The sequence below is a fragment of the Colobus angolensis genome, unplaced genomic scaffold (assembly GCF_000951035.1).
Source record: "Colobus angolensis palliatus isolate OR3802 unplaced genomic scaffold, Cang.pa_1.0 Scaffold113, whole genome shotgun sequence".
Classification (NCBI taxonomy): domain Eukaryota; kingdom Metazoa; phylum Chordata; class Mammalia; order Primates; family Cercopithecidae; genus Colobus; species Colobus angolensis.
In genome coordinates, this window is record NW_012112364.1 from 240,900 (window position 1) to 264,908 (window position 24,009).

Consider the following 24,009-nt stretch of genomic DNA (forward strand, 5'->3'; position numbering starts at 1 on the left):
ATATCCCAAAAATTCAAGTATGCTGGAAAGATTCATTTTCCCTGACGCTAGATAAATCAGTTATTGCAGCTGCTTTGGTGATATTTTTAAATTCACTACAAAAGACGCAAATGAGAAAATATCCCAAATGTATATTCATGAAATAACCAGGATCAACTGTTGAAACTTTTGCTTCTAAGGGAGGCTGGGAAATGCAGCCAAGCTGCTTAAAATAAAATTTAAGTCCAGATTTTAGTCGAAAGTCATCATAGGAAAAACTTTCAGGTTTGGGTCATCCCATCTTCCCATTTCTTGCTCCTTCATGCTCTTTGCCCTTCCTTTCTAGCTCACTTGAGAGATGCTGAGAAGTTCTTGACCTGTGTCCCTTATAAGCTATGTGAAGAGCATCCTAGCCACTTGAATCCTGCCTTGGGAGTGTTACAAAAGCAAGAAATACATTTTTGTCATATTAAGCCATGTCATTACATTTTGGACCTGTGTGTTTCGGCAGTTTAACTTACACCACCTCACGCACAGTGAGCAGTAAGATTATAACCTATATTAACTATGGCTTAGAGAGCAGCTGGTGAATACACTGATACCTTTTACATCAATATCAATTAACATCAATAGGATGTTAATATATTTAATCTTAATGTTAATTTATTGTTTACTGATGTTAATTTTACTATTTTCTCAAAGGTACCCCCACCAAATGACTATTAGTTATTAGTTACTAGGTACAGGAATACCACACTAAAATCTAGACAACTACATGTAAAATATATGAAAGTACTTATGAAATCGTGAGAAAACATCTTATTTCAGACATATCAATATGTAAGAGATTCGTGACTGAAAAATTTAGAACTAAACATTATTACCATAATAAACATGCAATCCACATCTAGGTTATTGCAGACATTTATGAGCAGGATTTACATGCCTATGTGCTTTGGGGACTTGAAAAAGGCCACATCTTGAGAAGCCTGAGAAGCTCTTAACTTGTGTCCCTTATAAGCTATGTGAAGAACATCCTAGCCAACCTCTCCTTTCACTAAGACCCTACCTACATGCCCCACTCTAGAGTAACTACATCTGAAAGGCAGTTAAGAATAAGAAAAAGACTAATTTCATGGTCAAGCTGAGAAGAATCAAAGGATAATTTAAGAAACAGAAGGGGCTACAACCATCTGATTCACTCCTATAGAATTAGAGGACCACTCCTAACCAGAAATGTAACACACAGAACAGTAAATTTATTCACACAAACACTGTCTTCTCCTCCGAATGGGCACATTGCTCTGGGTATCACAGAGCTAAAAGGTTAAAGAAAAAACGATCCCTGGTGCTCTCAACCTACTTGACTAAAGAAGGAGGTGGAAGGAAGATGGACATTTAACTCTCCACATTCAGCTATGAATCAGATCAGAAATATTCTTGAGCATTTATTTATACCTGTCCTTTCTGCTTCTCAGTTCATCCAGAACCAATACAACACTCTGATTCACCCCAGAACCTAATCTTATATTGCTGAAACAAAACTCCCCTCATCTCCACCTATGAAACAAAGGGAGCCATGGGAAGATTTTCTACTTACACAGAATATGTCAAGAAGTCTATATGCCTTCTAAAATCTTTCTTAAGTCTAGTACAAATGTTATCCTTCCCTTTTTACTACTTCTCATCACTGTTCATTTCTGTCTCTGTTTACTGTCCTCTATGCTTCTACAGATTTCCACGTCTCGAAAAAACAGAATTTTAGATCAGTAAGACTTAAAATCATCTACTATTATCTTCTTATAGAACTGAAGACTCTAAAACACAGAAACCAAGCGGTATGCTGAAAATCACACAGTTGCTTCAGTAGAACCGGTACCATGTTCTAAAGGCAATCGAGTCACAATACACTGAAAGCAGTCCAAGAGCAGCAAGAGACTTTGCTGCAGCTGTAGATCACTGGATCGGTAACTCATAGTTAATGGGAATCCCTACCCACTCCCATCCAGCCCCTACCCCCTAATTATGGGACAGACCATCCAATTCAATGAGATTTAAACAGGAAGCTCACAATAGGAACTCTTATACCTATCAGGACCCATTAACCAGGGATTCCACAACCAGTAGAATATTATCTACTGGTAGCTATTTAAGCCTTACCTGACAGGTCTCCAAGCCAGCTGCTGCAGCCACATCCCTCTCTGCGCCATAAACGTCTCGCCTCAGTTTCCTGAAATTCCCAACTGAGAAGGGAATATAGCCGGCAGGCACTCCCAACCCTGTTATGATTCTACAGTTCTACTGTTAGTAACTTTCCCAGGGGCATCACAATCTGTGTTCTTACACATGCATACACAGAGGAGCTTCCTTCTAGGATGAGCTCCTCATTACAGGGCAATTAAAAGGTCCACTTCACAAAAACCTTGAGATCCCTGATCTTAATCATAAAATAGTTACTTTACTTGTTTTTTTAATGTAGAAAGTAATCTCCAAACTAAAGAACTTGGAAAGATTTGAATGAATCTGCTGAATATACCTGAAAAACAAAGTAGTTACAAAGAGTGGAAACATGCAATGTAAAAATACAAATACTTTAATTGGTTATAAGAATGCTTCAGCATCTCAAAACACACAGTGACTCTAGCTTTGATGCTGTCAAACTTTGTCAACAGGCACATTTCTGTTCCTCATTTGACTATTCACCTGCATATTCTTGAATATTTGCAGTTTTTAGAAGTTCTTCAAAGATGTTTATTAATTAAAATTCACTGTACTTAAGAGATACCTAACAATTACAAAAGTATTTTCCAAGACAAAAATGAAGCCTTATCTATTGAGTAAGCATTTATTAAGCACCATTTATACCTAAATTTGTACTAGATGAGAAATGGTATGGTCCCTTCTTCTTAAGCAATTTGTGAGATGTTTAGGAAATCTAATTAATATTTAAAACAATTAGAAGGATACTTTAATGCCAAACTGCCATTATTGATATTAAGTACAAAACTAATTTAAAGAATTCAATTTAGACAGAAATATCAAATTAATCTGATCTATAATTATTTGACTATCCCACAGAATCCATTTAACAGTAGACTTCTGAGAAACAATTACAAGGAAAATCTGTTATGTTATGTTGTTATGTTATGTTAATTAAAACTGATATTTAAGAACTACATAAATATGGTTATAATTTTATTTTTAATAATTATATCACTTAGTAAACACAAAGTAATCTAAAGCAATAGCTTATAGAGTTTTTGTGCCTTGAAACACTTAATGTAGAGCCCTAAAACACATAATGAAATTTAAAATCTGAGCTTAGATATTTACCATCTTCAAGACCATAGATTCATCGTGTTTTCCCAAAAAAAGAACAGTTTCCAAAGAGTTTCCTATTTTCCCAATGGTACACTCCTTAGCTGGATATCAAAGTAGTAATATAGCTAGGTAGACATATCTGTGGATTTTATTTTACCCACACTAGTGTTCCATTCCTTATGACTTACAAGAGTTCACAATTTTGGACCTATACAATTCGCTGAACTGAGTAACACTTCTCCCCAGTGCCTGATGCCATCTTGTCTCTTACAAATAAATCAGTTATATGGACACACATAGAACCAGTCTGAAAAATAAAATAACTAAAAGCACTATCATATAGGAAAAATTTGTTTTCCCATTCAACAAAAAAGGAGAGGACTAGGACAAGTGGCTGGAAGATAGACAAGACAGACTTCGGTTTAGTAGAAGACTGAGTTTTCTTTTATATTCAAATCGTTAAAATGCATACTGGCTGGCTGCCTTGGTTAGTTAATGAATTCCTTATATTACTGTTAAGTGACTAAGCAGAGACTAGATGACAATCTGTCAGAAATGCCACCTCTAGACTGGCACAAGGCTGGACTATGTAAATCCCAAAAGTTTCCACTTAGATTGATAACCAATATCATGTTATTGCCTAATCCAACCACTATGTAATTTAAATATATAAAACCTCCATTTCCTCATCTATGATATGAAATGCCATAGAGCTAATCAATCATGGAATTTTATTTTTTAGCACAGAACTTTAAAACTGAAAATGATCTGCTTATCCCAACCCTTCAACATTATGAACAAATACCTACTTTCAGTCTATAGCATTCATAAGTTTTGATATTTCTGAACAAGAATGACAAACATTAATTTCCCCTTTTTCTTTCCCTTCCCTTTCTCCCTCACATATTTCTCAAGCTAAAAATGTTTTTTTTAAAAAAGGGTATTAGCCAATTTTACCCACCAATTTGGCACCATAACCTCAGGAATATATAAGAAATGACTGTTCAGTATTTTTTAAAAACTGGATCTAAGAACATAATTTTCTTCGGATTTATTTTCCCAAAAACCTAAAATAAACTTGGTAATAGATGAATACAATTATTTAATAATGCTAATTTTGGTATAATAATTAAATGATTCTCCCCATATCAATTATATGAGTTTGCCTTAATAATATGCAACAAAGGCTGAGTGGGGTGGCTCACCCCTATAATTCTAGCACTTTGAAAGGTTGAAGAGAAAGGATCACTTGAGGTTAGTTTGAGACCAGCCTGGAAAACAAAGTGAGAACTCGTCTCTACAAAAAAATTTTAAAAAGAGTATTTTTAACTGGCATGTTGTCTGTAGTCCCAGCTACTCAGGAGTTTGAGGTGGGAGAACTGCTTGAGCCGGAGCTGGAGGCTGCAGTGAGCTAAGGCCATGCCACTGCATTCCAGGATGGACGACAGAGTGAGATCCTCTCTCTAAAGTAATAATAATTTACAAGAAAACGTATCTAATGATTAAAAAATAAACCTGCACTATTTTCATCTTGAAGGAATGAATATTGAAAAATGCTGAAAGTCACCGTGACTCGTTTTCTCATTTATAAATCAGTGATGACATTTGCAAATACAAGAACTCACCTCTGCCCCTCCCAAGGGCCCACACATAATAATTAAGCAGAAGGAGAGACGTTCAATTCCTGAGACACAACTGTGCACTAAACCACCAAATGATACACAAGAACACTACCCAGAAATGTGTGCTGTTCCTACTGCACTTAAGTCACTTTCAAACACACTGTGGCACTGCAAATTTGTTAACACTGAGGTAATTAAATCTAAAGTACACGAAGACTTAGTTAACTATGTCTACTATTAAAAATACTTGGGAAAAAAATTCTGATGAAAAAGGACATTGAGCAATTAGTTCTCATGATAAAGTTACTTTTCGGCCGGGCGCGGTGGCTCACGCTTGTAACCCCAGCACTTTGGGAGGCCGAGGCGGGTGGATCACGAGGTTACGAGATGGAGACCACCCTGGCTAACACGGTGAAACCCCACCTCTACTAAAAATACAAAAAACTAGCCGGACGCGGTGACGGCCGCCTATAGTCCCAGCTACTCCGGAGGCTGAGGCAGGAGAGTGGCGTAAACCCGGGAGGCGGAGCTTGCAGTGAGCCAAGATGGCGCCACTGCACCCCAGCCTGCAGACAGAGCGAGACTTCGTCTCAAAAAAAAAAAAAAAACGGCTTTTCATGACACAAAAATGAAAGTATAAACTATTATTTCATATACTAAACACATTCATAATTTGGTTTCCAGAGATCTAGTCAAAAAAAACCCTCTGCCTAAGCAAGAGCTAGTAGAAAAATGTATCTTTAGGCTGTTACTTGAAAGTACTCTTACTATATAACACTCTGGAAATTAGTCTTGTTTAAGTTGTGTTACATCAGTGATTCTCTGGGAGGTGGAGGTTGCAACGAGCAGAGATAGCACCACTGCACTCCAGCCTGGGCAACAAGAGCAAAACTCCGTCTCAAAAACAAAAAACAAAACAAAAAAAACAGTAGTTCTTAACTTTTGGAAGGCTATGAACCTCAGAGAGGATAATAAAAGCTGTTGCCAGAGAAAAATGCATATTTAAAAATAAAAATATGCATAATTGTAGGGATTCTCAAAGACAATGAAGCCCAAGTGCCATATCTTTAGTATCATTAAAACAACTACCTTCACAAAAGACACTTAGAAATGCAGCTACTGTTCATAGGTTCAATGTGCATAACAAAACTGTATCTCTAAATCCTTGATTCCTTAAATTAAAAAAGAATAAAATGGGTGTGTATACAATTTGATAGAAACAGATGCCACATATTTTAATGTCTTTTAAACCTAATCAGCTGTGATTAAATTCAAATATTTGTATAAAGTTTTATTTCTTACATTGAGACATATACCAAAAATATGATTTATTTTTTCTTAAGTGATCAAAACAAATTTTAAAAAAGCAATGTGATTCACTCAGGGTCTCCTTTGTGCCAGGCATTATGCCTTTGTTCCTCATAATTTGAGGAAACGTACTCTTAATATCCACTCAACTTGGCGCAAATATTAGGCCAAAATAAATTGGCCTAAAAATTCTGACAAATATATTTGGTCAAAAATATATTTAGAGACGTACTTTCTCATACATAATGAAATGACGTTACCCTAGTTTACATAGGTGTCAAAGTATTTAAGGTTTCATATTTTATAGTAATTTGATACTTTCAAGGGCAATAGTTTTGGGGATAGAAATTTTAAAAGAAAATTAAAAACTTGTAACTAAAATTAATGAGTTACACCTATAATAGACAGTAAGCATTAAAAATAAACTAAATCACCACTAACGTAGGTAAATAAACTCTGTATTTATTCTTTAACCTTACAATGTAAATGTCAAGAACCCTTCCTTAAACAAAATAACATTTGTAGGTAAGAAATGATGGCAGACACTAAGAGTACAATGGTTTTTCCGAAAGGCAGGCTCAAAGTTTTTTTCTTTGCTCATCTCCAGAGTGTTAAGCCAATAACCAAACAGAAAAAATAATTAATGCAAAATCATTCATCATTGTTAAAAACATTTTAACTGACTTCTCATGTGAATGAAGAGCACTTTTAAAATAACAGTTATTAGAATTCAGGAATACATTTCATATGATATAATGACCTATTTCCAATGGTTCCAGGGAGTGATTACTTTCATTGTTAAGAGGAGCTAGAATAACCATTTAATGCTAGGACTATGTAGAAGAATAGTTTTTCAGCTAATTTAAGTTAATTAATTTCACCCTAAGTTTCAACTGTGAGGTCCAAATGGGACCAATGAATATACCTACCTCCAAATAAGCTTATACCTATACCATAAGCATTAATGGATTTTTTTAAACTGAGTGTTTTTAAATTTAAAATTCCCTTTAATATTTTTAACTCCTCCAATTGAAAAGGCTAATTTTTTTCTGAATGGCATGTCTAAATTAGTCTTATGAAATAAGTTAACAAAATGTTTATTTCTGATACGAGGAAGGAAGCATTGTTAGACCAAAATAAATTGGCATGTAATTAAGAAGGCCAAAGTTTTCTGATTGCTGTATGGATCCCATTATTGCGGGTGCTTTGGAAAGAGACATATAAAGTTGAATTACAACACTGCTCAGAAGTCTAGACAATGTCTGTCTAAGAAATTTTAAAATGTGTAGCTCACTTGTAGATTATGCTCATGTAAACAATGTGAACACACCTCAGTGAAAGAAAAATCATAGTAGTACATTACTTACAAAAAAATTTTTAGGCTACCAGAGATATTCAATTCTGACACTGCTTTCTAGGGAAGAAAGGAAAATGCTTACAAATTTAACTGAACCTGAAAAAAAACCAAAGTAGAAGAAAAGGTAAGGGAACAAGTCGGGGGAGGGGAGTTGGAAGGGAGGTGGGTAGTAAGACAGAAAGAATGGTGGGGAAATGAGGCGCTGACAAAATCCTTAGCAACACAAGGTTATTAAGTCTGAGTACACTGATACTTTAATGCTAAAACAGATGCTCTACTCCCCTTTATCTTTATCTTCTCCCATTTTTCGTCCCAAAGAGGTCCTTGAATTAGATATATCAGTATTTAAATCAAAGATTTACTTACTAATTGGATTAAGCCCTGGAGGCAGTACCAGTTCTCAGCTGATCTAGATACATCCTTTGGCTTTTAGTGGGTATATATATTTCATTTTGTTTCTGTTTTTTTTTTAATGTTCAAGACCAAGTGCTGATTTTCCTGTATAGGTTCTAGAAGCATAATTTGTGTGTGCAACTCAAACATTTGACAAACGTAAGATACCAATCTGCTCAGGACTTACTATTAATGTGATTGTGCACATCACCTTGCTTTCCAAATCAAGGTATACAGCAGTGGGGATAAGTGATGTTAATTTAAAAAATTTAAATATTTTTATATTAAAATAAACATTATGGAGTAGTAGATGCAAAAATCTGCATGAATTCTTAAGATAAAAACGGAGACTGCGAAGAATCATAGATTTCTCAAAGGGTGGCACTGAACTATGCCTTCAGGAATTCTGGAGTACAAGCACATTTGCTCAGATTCTTCTGTCATTATCAGTACACTTGGCAGAAGATGACTAAAAAGTGTTTTCTCTACTGCAATGATCCCTTATGTGGTATGTTTTTTTTCCTACTACTGTTTATAATACTTTACCCAATTTAAAATTACTACTATAGCATTTATAATCAAACATCTGAAAGGGAATACCATCTAAAGATGTCGAATTATATAAATTACTTTTTAGAAATTTAATACAAAAGGCATATGTAGATACAAAAGGCATATGTAGATCTGAGGCATATGTACATAATTCTGATGCCTTTATAAGTTTGGGTGAAACAGCACAAAGTTTTAAAAATAGAGAAATACAAAAAGATAATTTTTTTCCTAAATAACCATTTTCCCCTTTAAATTTTTTTGTGAGTTTTATATATAAAAATTCTTATTTGGTAATTTCATTCATATTTAAATTTTGCTTTAAAATTCTCAACTACACATTTGGCCTATGGTACCAAAAACTAGAACATAAAGCTCATAATTTGTTCAAGTGTGAATCATTCAAGTATACATTTTCAGTTCTGATAAATTAATAGTAAATGGTGCTTACAGATTTGGTATCTGGAACTCACTGGAAATAGTTACTCAACTTACCTGGTGCTAATCCAGCAGTAGCAGGGCTTCCCATGGATGGGTGAGAGAAAACTTGAGAGAAGGCAGACATATTTGACTGGGACACGTTACTCAGCCTGGAGGATGATCCTCCTTTAGGAATAAACTCGCTTGCAGTAGGATTTGGTGTCTATTTAAAAATCAAATATAGTAAGTTAACACACTTTAAGCCAAAAAAAGACATTGAATCTACTAGGCATTATTCCACAGTGCTTTATTTACTAAGTAAAATATATTCTTGAAAGGATTAACAAGTGTTTTAGGTTCCATATTTTGGTGTGTCATAACTAAATTTCTTAAAGGAAATTTGATCATCAAATTTGAAGATTTTAATCATTTCATTTGCAGAATTTTAACCTCAGTAATGTGTAAAATTTGTCTTTATTATCAAGCATGCATCATTACCAAACTACTATGTTTTAGAGAACCGGGAGGTTGAGATTACCTCAAAACTGAGCAACAAGTTTCAAGTTTAGTATCTTTAAACCACTTCTACCAAGATAAAGGTCAAAACTGCTTTCTTCCAATATTAATCACTTTCTTTTTTGTAGTCACTTCAAACATTTCCCTAATAATATGGTATCATGTATTTAAGTAACAAAGTAAAGGTTAGAAAAACATTTAAAAACAAGGCAAATATGGGAGGAATCAAGATATAAGAAAAACTAAAGTGATCCTAATGCCCATGCAGTACCATGTGTGACTTGTTACACTGAAAAATATTTGGCTATGAGATTACATGGAAAACATCTTTTCACAGTGGTACTATGCTACAACTCTTTATATATTCAAGTGGCATGGTATTTTTAGCTTTAAGAAATACTAGAACATATGAGACTATACGTAAGAGTCATAAAAAGTCTACATATTGTCCACATTAAATTTCCACAGAAGGCAGAAAGAACAACTTCCCTATTTAATATGAATGAGTTAAGAGTTCAAAATACTGCCAAGTTAGAGTTCAAAATACTACATCTGGAAGGTAACAAGTCACCAAGCTAACCCAAATGTAAACTCCAAAACGAGTATTATCAGCTATGTGCCAGCTAAAGTTAAATAAAAAGTGATACAATATAGAACAAATGCTAAATCTGGGCTTAATTAAAATATACTAGAACTATAGAATCAATCTTTTACTGCCACATCTAAGGCACCAATTTCTGAAAAAGTAAAATCAGGCCTGAGGCTATATTTTCCAAAGGGGAAAAAATCCTCTTTTGTGACTTAAATGTATTTTTAAAAAATTTCCAATTGTAACATTCCCCAAAATAGTGGTATGTTCTCTAAACGGATGGCCAATTCCTTGATTTCTGGAGGAGAAAACAAGCCACTGCATTTTACTAATGTAGTACCTTCCTAGTTATAAGCCAACAAATGGCTACCAACAGAATGAAAAGTATGACAGGGCCAGTATGTCCCAGTTAAACCTAAATCTTAGAAGTTGAGGGTCAAGATAAAAGCCATTGATATCGTGAAAAAAGAGTCCAAAATGGCTAGAGACATGGACTTTGGGATTACATAAGATTACTAGGAGACACCAAAACTACATGAGGAAAATAATACACAATATGAATATGTTTAGTATGTTCCTGAGAAACAGGTATTACCCAGTTTCTATTTCACATATATCCTACAATTACAGTAAATAACAGACCGATTTCAAAAATGAGTTTCTCTAGCCTTATTATTTTGAAAGCCTATTTTTATTATGTTTGAGATCCTGTAAAGGGGAAAAAGGAGGGGGAGGTCCATCCTACCTTTCATAAATTACAAAGGACCTCCAAATATGTATGAGTGGAAGTTATTAAAATTAACCTAACTATTAAGATTTACACACAGAACTGTAACTTCTACAGATTCAATAACCACGGATGCCGAAATCTACCCAACAATGAATTTGAATTAAGAACTGAAAAGGATGACCTAAAACCCTACTTGTTTTCTTGATTTAGTATTCCTTGATTTGGTGGTTTGAGAGTTTGTTTTGTTCAACTGTGAGCACTTGAGATGAAAGATAAAATAATTTAAATGGCAGAAAAATAATTATGTAAGATTCAGGTACAACAGCACACACAAAAAATCTTTGATAATATAAATTAACTGTAGCCAGATCAGAGAATGATCAGATACATTTAAAGTACAAATCAGAAATTAAGACCTTACCTAGAATACTTTTTCATGATAAAAATCTTTAAAATAAGATGCAACAATAAAGATACATTCTTAAAACCTCTTTAATATTACTGGTTTAAAATATAAATCTTTTTTTAAAACTATAAAATCTATTAAAAATAGCATAGGTATATATTTTTAACATGTTAAGAATAATTTTTTGAAAGATAAGGCTAAACAGGTAACTAAAACAAGTATCACATTAAAATGAAATACCTGTTCAAAAAAGAACCTATTTCTTTCAGGTTTAGGAGGCAAAGGTTTCATCTAGGATTAGAAGACATAAGGACTTGAGTTATATAAATTATTTGACTAACTTCAACAACAATAAGGAGTTTGGGATAAATAAGAAAAACAGAAATAAAAACATTAAAGTTTTACTATCCCTGCCCTATGCTTGAATAATCCTTTCCTAAAGACATAGATATAATATTAAATTTTTGGTTTCTGTAAATGGACAGATATGCACTCATTTATATTCATAATTAAAACCCTAATTTACATTTATACTTTAAATAGTTCTAAGTGGACATTTTAAAAAATTAATGTTCATTTAATAGTCTTAGATTTTCATACACTCAAATTTACCCCACAATTTTCTTTTCTTCTTTTTTTTTTTTTTTTTTGACATGGAGTCTCACTCTGTCGCCAGGCTGGAGTGCAGTGGCACAATCTTGGCTTCTTGGCTCACTGCAACCTCCATCTCCCAGGTTCAAGTGATTCTCCTGCCTCAGTCACCCTAGTAGCTGGGATTACAGGTGTGCGTCACCAAGCCTGGCTAATTTTTGTATTTTTGGTAGAGGCGGTGTTTCATCATGTTGGCCAAGCTGGTCTCAAACTCCTGGCCCCAAGTGATCTGCCCACCTCAGCCTCCCAAAGTGCTGAGATTACAGGCATAAGCCACTGTGCCCGGCCTGCCCCCAAGTTTTCATGTCAAAAACAACCAAGTGCTTCTCATATAGTGAGTTCTCCAAAATGACATCATCCCCCAACTTTCGAAAATGATCCCTACCACTACCCTCTAGACTCACATATAATTAATCAAGAATCCTGACCGTTAACTTAAATGTTGTTGTAATTATCTTTTTTTGACACAGAGTTTTACTCTGTCACCCAGGCTGGAGTGCAGCGGCGTGATCTCGGCTCATTGCAACTTCTGCCCTCCAGGTTCAAGCGATTCTCCTGCCTCGGCCTCCAGAGTAGCTGGGATTACAGGCGCCCACCACAGCATCTGGCTAATTTTTGTGTTTTTAGTGGAGACGGGGTTTCACCATATTGGCTGGGCTGGTCTCGAACTCCTGGGCTCAAGAGATCCACCCGCCTCGGCCTCCCAAAGTGCTGGGATTACAGGGGTAAGCCACCACACCTGGCCTAAACTTTCTCTTTTTTTAAATTAGATGGAAAGACAAGAAGTTTCTGTTGAATAATAACAGAACATAAGATATGTAACATTTCATTGCATATATGGCTCAAAAAGGCCTATAAGAAAAAAATAGTTGTCATACAATGATGGGATGAATAACTCAGAAACTACTAATATTCCTGAATACTGGTCAGGGTTATTTTAATCACATAGCAAACTCATAAAACTACTGGACAGCTCCTTAAAGAGCTCAGCTTGCTTTACCTGTTTTAAAGGCTTTGTAAATTGGTATCAGTAATCTTTCTATCCCCTGAATGAAAACCTAACCTGGTGACTTTTTCTTTTATTTCAGGTATGATTGACATGTAATACACTGTACATACTTAAAACTTTGGCAACTCCTGACACAGGTATACAACCTTGAAACCATTACCCAAACCAATATAAGGACTATATACATCATACTAAAGTCTGCACAGGCCTCTTCTAAACCCCTCCCCCCTCCTTTCCACCCCTCTCTGCTCTCTGTTCCCAAGTCTCCAGGAAACCACTGATGAGCTTTTTGTCACTATGAATTAGTTGCATTTAAACATTTTTCACATAAATGGGTCATACATATATATGTGTTTTTTACCTGGCTTGTTTTGTTCTCGCTGAACTTTGTTTTAATGGGTCTCAAAATTCTGTGACAGAATTTCGGTCAAGTTGTTTCCATTAAAATGTACTGATTTAAAAAACTAGTAACTTAACCACATGCAAAAAAAAAAGAAAAGAAAAAAACAAAAATGAACTAGTTCACAAAACATTCTCCTTTCCTTCTGAAGGTTTTAAGATGCACTGTTATCTTTAACCAGTCTTTTACAATTAAATGGCCAATTGAAACTAAGTCCTGAGACCATTCTTCCACCACTGATTAAGACTAGAGTGGCAGGTATTAGGGATAATACTCATTTAGCCTTCTGAGATTTCTGGGCAAACTTGGTGACCCTGCCAGCTCCAGCAGCCTTCTTGTCCACTGCTTTGATGACACCTACAGCAACTGTCTGTCTCACATCTCCAACAGCAAAACGACTCAGAGGAGGATGGTCTGAGAAGCTCTCAACACACATGAGTTTGCCAGGAACCATATCAACAATGGCAGCATCACCAGACTTCAAGAATTTAGGGCCTTCTTCCAGCTTCTTACCAAAACGGCAATCAATCTTTACCTCCAGCTCAGCAAACCTGCATCAACCTGAGCTGAGTGGCAATTCAGTACAAGGGTATAGCCAACACTGATTTAGCCTGGATGGTTCAGAATAATCGACTGAGCAGTGAGGTCAATTGCCTTCATTCGTGGGTCATTTTCGCTGTCAGCAGCAACACTGCCACAACAAACATCTGTGATTGACACATTCTTAACATTGAAGCCCACAATGTCTCCAAGAAGAGCTTCACTCAAAGCTTCATGGTGCATTTCAACAGACTTCAGTTGTAACGTTGACTGGAGCAAAGGCGACCACCACAATGGGTTTGAGAACACCAATCTCCACTCGGCCCACAGACACAGTACCAATACCACCAATTCTGTAGACATCCTGGAGAGGCAGGCGCAAGGACTCATCAGTTGGACAAGCTAGTGGAAGGATGCAGTCCAGACCCTCAAGCAGTATGGTTCCACTGGCACTGCCATCTTTACGGGTGACTTTCCATTTGAACCAAGGCATGCTAGCACTTGGCTCCAGCATGCTGTCATAATTCCAGCCAGCAAGTGGCACAAATGCTACTGTGTCAGGATTGTAGCCAATTTTCTTAATGTAAGTGCTGACTTCCTTAATGATTTCCTCATCTCTCTTCTGGCTGTAAGGTGGCTCAGTGGAATCCATTTTGTTAACACCAACAATTAGTTGTTTCACACCCAGTGTGTAAGCCAGAAGGGCATGGTCACCAGCCTGCCCATTCTTGGAGATACTAGCTTCAATTTCACCAACACCAGCAGCAATAATCAGTACAGCACAGTCAGCCTGAGATGTCCCAGGAATCATGTTTTTGATGAAGTCTCTGTGTCCGGGGGTATCAATGATGGAACTTGTTGGTCTCAAATTTCTATAGGGAGATATCAATAGTGAGACCACGTTCATGCTCAGCTTTCAGTTTATCCAAGACCCAGGAATACTTGAAGGAGCCCTTTCCCATCTCAGCAGCCTCCTTTTCCAATTTTTCAATGATTCTTTTGTTAATTCCACCACATTTGTAGATCAGATGGCCAGCAGTGGTGGACTTGCCTTGAATCTATGTGTCCAGTGAAGACAATGTTGATAAAAGTCTCTTCCCATTCTGGCTTTTAGGGGTAGTTTTCACGACACCTGTGTTCTGGTGGCAAACCCGTTGCAAAAAAGCTGATAGGCTTCTTTCACTCGGCATAAAGATTCACCCATGTCACTGCATCTATCAATACTTCATTTGTATTGCTTACGAGTATTCAACATTATCAATATACTATAATTTGTTTATCCTTTCATCCATTAGATACTGAGATTGTTTCCAGGTTTTGGCTATTACAAACAGAGCTGCTGTGAAGATCTGTACACAAGCCTTTGTACACAAATACATGTTTCATTTGTATACAAATACACGTTTCGTTCTTCTTGGCTAAAAATGTACCAGTGAATGATTTGGGCATATAATACGTACGTATATATAACATTTTTAAGTTAGTAAACTCTTTTCCAAGTAGTTGTGATTTTTTATTTTTTTTCTTTTGGAGACAGGCTATTGCTTTGTCACCCAGGCTGGAGTGCACTGGAAAGATCACTGCTTACTACAGCTGCTCAAGTGATCCTCCAGCCTAGTTGTATTATTTTATTATGTCCACCAGCACTGTGTAAGAGATCAAGTTGCTCTGTGTCCTCAGGAATACATGCTTTGGTTGGTCTTTTCATTTTAGACATTCTAATAGGTGTGTAGTGGTATCTCATTGTGGTTTTAATTAGCATTTCCCAAATAACTTATTTGTCATTTTATATCTTCTTTGAAATGTTCACATTTTTTGACTACTTTTATTGAGTTTTTAAATTTTCTATTACGAAGCTGTGAGAGTTCACCAAGTAGTCTGGATTGAAGTCCTCCCCCAACCCCCACCCCTTTTTTTTGCTTTTTTCAAAAAAAAAAAAAAAAATCTTTTGACACAGTGTAAAACTCTTAAGAAATGTTACCTTTCACCTTGTTTCATGATATGTAACATCTTACATAACCATAGTATGTTTTCAAAACCATGAACACCGATGCAATAATTTTAGCTAAACTGCCCACCTCGTTCGAATTTTACCAGTTTTTGAGTGCAAAAGTGCACTCAATTTGACTGCATTTTTGCAGGATATTTTTCCAAGTACGGAATTCTAGGGTGACACTTTTTTTCCTTCCTGTATTTTAAAGACACTGTTATATTGTCTACGATTTGTATTATTTCCAGTGAGAAATCAGCTATCAGTACTGTCGTTTCTCAGCACCTGCAGGAGATCGGTTCCAGGACCCTCCAGTCCCTCCACAGATACCAAAATCCACAGGTAATCAAGTTCCTCATATTAAATGCCTAATAGTTATATGTAGTCTATGCACATAGGTGTATACTCCTATATACCTTAAATCATCTCTAGATTACTTATACCTAATGAAATACAAATGCTATATGTTACATGGTATTTTTTATTTGTATTATTTTTATTGTTGTATGATTTTTTTTTTTGGTGTTTAGGTTTTTTTTTTTCCCCCATCCATGATTGGTTGAATCCAAGAATGTAGAACCCATGGATATGGAAAGCCAATGGTATAGCGGTTCCGCAAAAATGGTTTTGTTTTGTTTTTTTGGCATGGCTGCTTCTTTGATGTGCCTTGGTGTAATTTTCTTCATGTTTATTTTGCCTGTGATTCACTGGACACCTTGAGTCTGTGGGTTTACAGCTTCATCAAGTTTGGAAAATGTTGCCCAATATTTCTTAAAATACTTTCTCTGTACATCCCACCCGCCCCATCAGGAACTCCAATTATTCGGATATTAGGTCACTTGATGTTACCCCATGGCTCACATTTTCTCTGCATGTGGTTTTTTGGGGCAGTTTCTACTGCTATGCCTTCAAGTTCACTAAACAGTTCTGCAGCGTCTACTGCCATTAATCCCATCCAACATATTTTTCATTTCAGACACTATAGCTTTAAACTTTCAAAGTCTGATTTGGATTTCTTATATATATGTTTCATTCCTGTACTAACATGTTTAATCTTTCCTCTAAGCTTCCTCAACATATGAAATAGTTATAATAATTATTGTTGATGTTCTTAAATAACTATTTCTGAATCATTTCTGGATCAGTTTTGAATGATTATATTTTCTTTTCTTCATGGGTCTTACTTTCCTTCTTTGCCTGTTTGGTAACTTTTGATTACATGGTAAATAATGTGACTTTTATCTGCTGGGTGCTGGATATTTTTGTATTCCTGCAAATCTTGACCTTTGCTCTCCATTGTAGTTAAAGTGCTTAAAAATTAGTTTGATTCTTCCAGGTCTTGCTTTTAAGTTTTGTTAGGAGGAACCGGGGAAGAATTTATTCTAAGGCTAATTTGACCCCACTACTGAGGCAAATGCCTTCCAATTAGCCTTACTTGGTGCTTCGTGAGTTATGAAGTTTTCCACGTTGGCTGGTGAGAACAGGAACTACTCCGGGTCATGTATAGATCTGAGAATTGTTGACTGTGATCTTCTTGGCAACTTCTTTTTCCAGCTCTGTTAGCCTCTTCATTCACATCCTGAATTCACATCAGCTAAAGATTCAAGAGGGATCCCTTAGCAAATTGCCAGAGTTCTCTCTGTATGTGAGCTCTCTCCTCTTCAGTATGTTTTCTTGTACACTATTGCCACCTTGGCCACAGTGGACTTCCAGTTTGGTCTCTTCAATTCAGACACATCAGCAGGCTCCACCTGATGTCCCCCTTTCTGTACAAGGTTGGGAAACTCTCCCAAGGTAGTAAGCTGGGTTAATCACAAGGTTCACCTCGTTTGTTTTCCATCTCTCGGGGATCACTGTCCTTCACTGTCTGTTATCTAATGTCTTGAAAACTGTTGTTACATATGTCTTGCTCAGCTTGTTAGCTGCTTCTGAAGAGAGGGTAAGTCTAATCCCTGTTCTTTCACCTTGGCCAGAACTTAGTGGTAATGTTTTGAAAATATTAAGGAATTCTCTGACTCTGAGTTATCAATATATAAAATTTAGCTGTTTTTGGTTAAACATCCAGTAGTAGAGAGGCGAGCTACAAGTACCATTTCAAATAACTTGTGAGCAATTCGGTCTACTTTCTTATAAAGCTGGTTTTTCAAGCTTTGTTGTGCTTTCCTTATAATCTCTTTCCTAAAAAGACGAATTATGTCACATGCACAGTTAACTAACTGTCCTTTTGATAATGACCACATCTTTGAAGCAACAAGTCACAGAGTCTATTTTACATAAATATTTCTCCAATACAATTACATCTACCCATGCCACTGGAAGTGACTTGGCAACAGCAATGAGTAGTGAATTATTTGGAAAAGCAAAAGACAGGGTACCAATAATGAGAGAGAAAGATAAGCCTGCGGAATTTTTTTGCCTTGTTAAAGTGATCTAAAAAGACATAAAAAGATGAGACCCACACAGGCACGGCTGCTCATACCTCTAATCCTATAACTTTGGGAGGCCAAGGCGGGAGGACTGCTCAAGGCCAAGAGTCTGAGACCAGCCTGGGCAACAAGAGACACTCTCACCACATACATACATAAATAAAATAAAATAAAATAAAATAAAATAAAATAAAATAAAATAAAATAAAATTTTTTTCATTAGCCAGGTGTGGTGGTATGCACCTCTGGTCCCAGCTATTTGGGAGAATTTCTTGAGCCCAGGAGGTGAAGGCTGCAGTGAGCCACCTCTATACCACCACCCTCCAGCCTGCATGACAGAGTAAGACCCTATCTCAAAAAAAAAAAAAGATGAGATTCATGGACATAAAGAGCAGCCCAACTGATACCTAATTTTACTAGTCTTCAGTGTTAAACAACAACACAGGATAAAGAGGAACAGAGGGAGATGGAAAGGAGAAGTCAGATGGTTAACAAGAATCCCCAAGTTCACATAAACTTTTTTTCTTGTTGTTGTTATTTAATGAATTGTTATTTCCACTTATTTCAAGCACATACAAATATGACCAATTTAAAATTTATTATCAAAATATACTCAACTTCTGGGTTAGTAAGAAACTGACCTATTTAAAACCTGCGAAGTTTAATCTTAAAAAAAAAAAGTTAAAAGTGATACCTAAATACAATGACTATTGTAAAATTAGTCTAATAATACAGTTTATAAACTTTCTGAAGCAAACTAGGCCCTCTGATTTAAGCATCTCAATAAAGGAAATATAATTTTCTAAATCAGATAAAATTGGTGGAGACAGCAGAAGAAAGCTAATGACCAATATTTCCAAAAGATTCACATTAGTGTTCTTCTAAATGAAAGTTCTCCGATTTATAACTTGACAATCTTAAAGGGAAAGTAGCATGTGTATGTTGGAACCTGGCAAATGAAGATCAATTAGTAATAAGCTTTACATTATAATGAGATGAAAACTAAAATTTTTATGATCTCAGCATAAAGCAATTCTCTGTACGTAACAGCTTGAAACTACAGACATGTAAATTTCCAAAGACAGTTGTTAGCTCATCCTTTACAAAGTTTACCAGAAATGGATAATACTATAAACATTTCTAACAATCTCCTGTGTACCTTTTATGAGAACAGTTTGATAATATTATCAAAATGAAAAATAAGGCCGTGCAGTGGCTCACACCTGTCAACCTACTACTTTGGGAGGCCAAAGGTGGAGGATCACTTGAGCTCAGGAGTTCAAGACCAGCCTGGGCAACACAGCAAGACCCCCATCTCTACTAAAAGTTAACAACATTTAGCCATGCATGATAGCACACATCTGTAGTCCCAGCTACTCTGGAGACTGAAACAGGATGACTTGAGCCCAGAAGATAAAGGCTGCAGTGAGTTGTGATCATGTCACTACACTCCAGAATGGTAAAAGGAGAAAGGAAAAAGGGAAGGAGAAGGGGAAAAGAAAAAGAAAGGCAGGCAGGCAGGCAGGCAGGAAGGAGAAAAAAGGGAGGAGAGGGGAGAATAAACAAAGAATAAGCATGCCCCTGATCTTGCAAACCCACATCTAGGAATTAAAGCTAAGGAGAAAAATGACACATGTAGATAAGATTAAGGTTAGCACAGCATTTTTTACTATAATATTTTTTAGAAAGAAATAAGTAAAATAGCTACCAATAGGGATTTGGTCACGTGGACTGTGGAACATATCATAATGTATAACTATTAAAAACTGTGAGTTGATATATTTTTATTAAACATGAAAAGAGACACCTATACTCCTGATTCAGTAAAAATAAAAGATAAGCTAGAGAACAGCAATGAAACTAAATTGCTATTTATATAAAATAGCTTCCTTATGCCTGAGAGGGAATGGGGGAATGCGTGTACATGAAGGTATGTAAAAACATGTTAAAGATGGTCACTAAAATGTATCAGACATGTTATCTGCGGGTGGTCACCTGGCTAAGGACATTTTTGCCTTATTCTTTGTACTCATCTATAGTATGTGATTTTTTTCCAGTAGTATATACAGCCAGCACTCCGTATTCATGGGTTCTGAATCTGCAGATTCCACCAACCACAGATAAAAAATATTTGGGGTAAAAAAAACCAACAACAATTTAAAAAATACAAACAATACAGTACAGCAACTATTTACATAACATTTACATTGTAATAGCTATTCTGAAGAATGCACATAGGTTATATGCAAACATGCCTTAAGCACCCCAGTATTTTAGTATCTGCAGGTGGTGGGGAGGTTGTTGCTAGAACCAATCCCGCAGAGTACAGAAGACCACTGTATAATTTTTACAAAAAACTACTAAGAAAGTTCAAGATTTCTAAATCGTAACACCACTTACACCATTCCCTTTTTCATTTGCGTATCATCGCTGAATGGAATTATCGTAAGAATTCACAGGAATTATACAACATTTAAATTCAGACCAAAAAAGTCAATGCATATAAAAAGGAAAATCTGTATCCAAAGAATAGAAAACATTTAAAAATAAAATCTGATGTGTGCATCTGCTACAAACTAGGTATCCCTAATCAGAAAATCTGAAATCCTAAATGCTCCAAAATCTGAAACTTTTTGAGCTCAAACATGATGCTCAAAGTAAATGTTCACTGCAGTATTTCAGGCCAGGTCTTCAGGTTTAAGATGCTCAACCAATAAATAGATCCAAATATGTCAAAAACAAAAACAAAAACAAAAACAACAACAACAAAAAAAATCTGAAACACTTATAGTCCCAAGTATTTTGGATAAGGGATACTGAACCTGTACTTAAAAGAATCTGAAGTTATTTACATGTCAAAGTGCTCCAATAACAGTAATCATTAATAATCACAGGGTATACCACCGAGTTTATTCTATCACGGTCCCTAAAAGGAGCAAAAATGCTTACTTAGGTCGGTGAGTAAGTCATACAGGAAAGTGAGACTATCACAACATTCCAAAGAGGCAAGAACTACTTTACACAGCTACAATTATTTCTATACTTATGCATATCTTCTATCCATAGCCATATAACAGTAAAACCTATTTGTCACATTCCACAGTAAGTAATTTGTAATACTTAGATGTATTCTTCCTAACAAAGAATCCTGCCATATTTAATCATAAAATTTAACATATATTAAGATTTTCAAATGTTTTCCACATTGATATTTTATTTCATGAAACTGTACCGAGGGAAAATTTACGAAAATACGTAAAGCATTACATTTCAGGAACACATTAGGCCAAATAATCATCCAGCTAATTAATAATCCAGGTCCATCCATTCAATTATTTGAATACCTAACATATAAAAGACACTGTGCTAGGCACTGTGAGGAAGAAAGACATAAAACATAGACACTGTGTTCTACAAGTTCACAGGCTGACATTTCACAGGTATACAATGTATCCTGAACCCAATTCTACACTCTCAAAAACTCTGAACATCCATGTATCAAAAGATATATATTATCTACAATGTGCCATATCAGTATATGATATTAGCTTATGTGATGAGTTCTACAAATGAATAATTAGAATCTGGTAAGTGCTAGGACAAAGGGAGCAAACACCTAATGCTGTCTAATTAGGCCATAAGACCATATGCATGAATGGAATCTTAAAAGACAAGTCTAAGTCAAGACAGAAGGAAGGGTACATCAAGCAAGGTGAATGTTCAAAGAGAATAGTCATAGGAGAAGCAAGAAGAACACGGAACTCTTTGTGGTCCTTGCATGGTGCTGCAAACAGTTCTGTAGGCATGCAGCAATAAACAGGAACAAGAGCAAGAGGCAGCTTGGATGCCTTCGTAAGGGGTTTTGACCTTTTCTTCCCCCCAATGACAAGGATGAGAGGCAAAATCAGACAATCAGGTAGTTGCTTGAAAAAAACAACTAGAAGCAGGAAACCAGCTAACAGACCACAATATAATAATCCAAGCAAGAATTAAAGGGGTACCCTACATTATAACTCAGTTAACAGAGTAAAAATAATTTCAAACCAGCAACAGATCTCAGTAGCTGAAGGATATGGCAGGTAAGGAAGTGAGGGGTCAAAAAGAGCTCACAAGTTAGACGCTGAATGATATCAATAACCAAGATATACAGTGGCATGTAGTTGTGAATAAGTGAGTGCCTACAGATGTGTGTGAATGAAAAACAGGTTTGAAGGAAAATATATGGTGTTCATTTTATTTTTTTATTCATTTATTTTTATTTTTTACAGGAACCTGCCCTGCCTCTGCGAGAAGGGGAGGATCCCTAACTTGGTGTTCATTTTAGACAGGCTGAGTTTTAAGTCCTATGTCATGGAGATGAAGATGCTCAGAAGAAACCAGAAATATAATAGAATGAGCGCAGAGGACTAGGAGGGGGAAAAGTATCCAGGAGTCAAATGTGACTAGGGAGGAGCTGAAGTATTGAAGACATGTGAGATTACAAAGAGCACTATGAAGGGTCAAATAAAAAAGAGTCAATGACAGAGCCTGGGAGAGTTCCTGAGGGCAGGACAAAGGCCAAGAAGTCTTAAAACAAACAAACAAACAGAAAACCACTAATAACAATCTAAGAGCTAAGAGAATAACAGCTTCAAAAAAAGAGGAATCATCAACTGTCAATTGTAGCAGAGGGCGAGTAAGAGGAATGTCGTTAATTTCGCAAGTCAGGGGCTGGGCAAGGTGGCTCATGCCTGTAATCCCAGTACTTTGGGTGGCTGAGGCAGGTGGATCACCTGAGGTCAGGAGTTCCAGACCCGCCTGGACAACATGGTAAAACCCTATCTCTACTAAATATACAAAATTAGCCGGGTGTGGTGGCACAGCCTGTAGTCCCAGCTACTCGGGAGACTGAGATAGGAGAATTGCTTGAACCTGGGAGGCAGACGATGCAATAAGCCAAGATTGAACCACTGCACTCCAGCCTGAGTAATACAATGCGAAACTCCGTCTCAAAAAAAAAAAAAAAACCGTTTCAATAGAATGGTGAAAAGGAAAGGGAAAATACTGGGAATTAAGTGATGAACAAAAGGTGAAAAAGTAGCCACCACAATAATAGAAACCATTTCCCAAAGTGTATCCCAGAGTTTTCCAAATGTACTGACCAAAGAATCTTTTCTTCACGTAGCATTCTTTGTTCTGGGGTTCATCAAGTGTCAGAAAAGATTTAAGCATGGAATGTTTATAAGTTAAGAGTATGTAACCAACATAGAGAAACAGATTGTATTGAAAAAGAGACACATGAAAGAACAAGTTGCTGGAAAAAATAAAGATGGCTTTCAGCATGTAACAAACACCATTTGTCTGACACAGGAGGAAAAATAAGAATATTAATGAAAATGTAGATAGGCAGAAAGTTGATACATGAGGCAATTCTTTCTTTCTTTTTTTTTTCTTTTTTAGAAACAGGGTTTTTTTCGTTTTCGTTTTTTAAGAGGGTCTTGCTCTGTTACCCAGACTGGAGTGCAACAATGCAATCATATTTCACTGCAGCCTCAAATTCATGGGATTCTCTTGCCTCTGCCTCCTGAATAGCTGAGACTACAAGCACATGTCACCACACCCAGTTAATTACTATTTTTTGTTTTGTAGAGACAGGGGTCTCACTATGTTGCCCAGGTTGGTCTTGAACTTCAGGGCTCAAGCGAATCCTCCCGTCTCAGCCTCCCAAAGTGCTGGGATTACAAGAATGAGTTATCAAAGGCCAGGTGCGGTGGCTCACTCCTGTAATGCCAGCACTCTGGGAGGCCAAGGTGGGCAGATCACG

At 36.3% G+C, this 24,009-nt stretch overlaps 1 protein-coding gene and 1 pseudogene across 3 annotated transcripts in view; both read right to left on the reverse strand.

Annotated features, from left to right (window-relative positions):
- PAN3 (PAN3 poly(A) specific ribonuclease subunit) overlaps positions 1-24,009 on the reverse strand; it is a 158,656-nt gene that overhangs the window by 67,549 nt on the left and 67,098 nt on the right. For both annotated transcript variants that reach the window (XM_011958276.1, XM_011958281.1), the window contains one exon: positions 9,025-9,172. In XM_011958276.1, the coding sequence (XP_011813666.1) occupies positions 9,025-9,172 (148 nt within the window). The remainder of the gene's footprint in view (positions 1-9,024; positions 9,173-24,009) is intronic.
- LOC105523453 lies at positions 12,904-14,876 on the reverse strand (annotated as a pseudogene). The gene has a single exon (XR_001003609.1). The product of XR_001003609.1 is annotated as an elongation factor 1-alpha 1 pseudogene (transcript).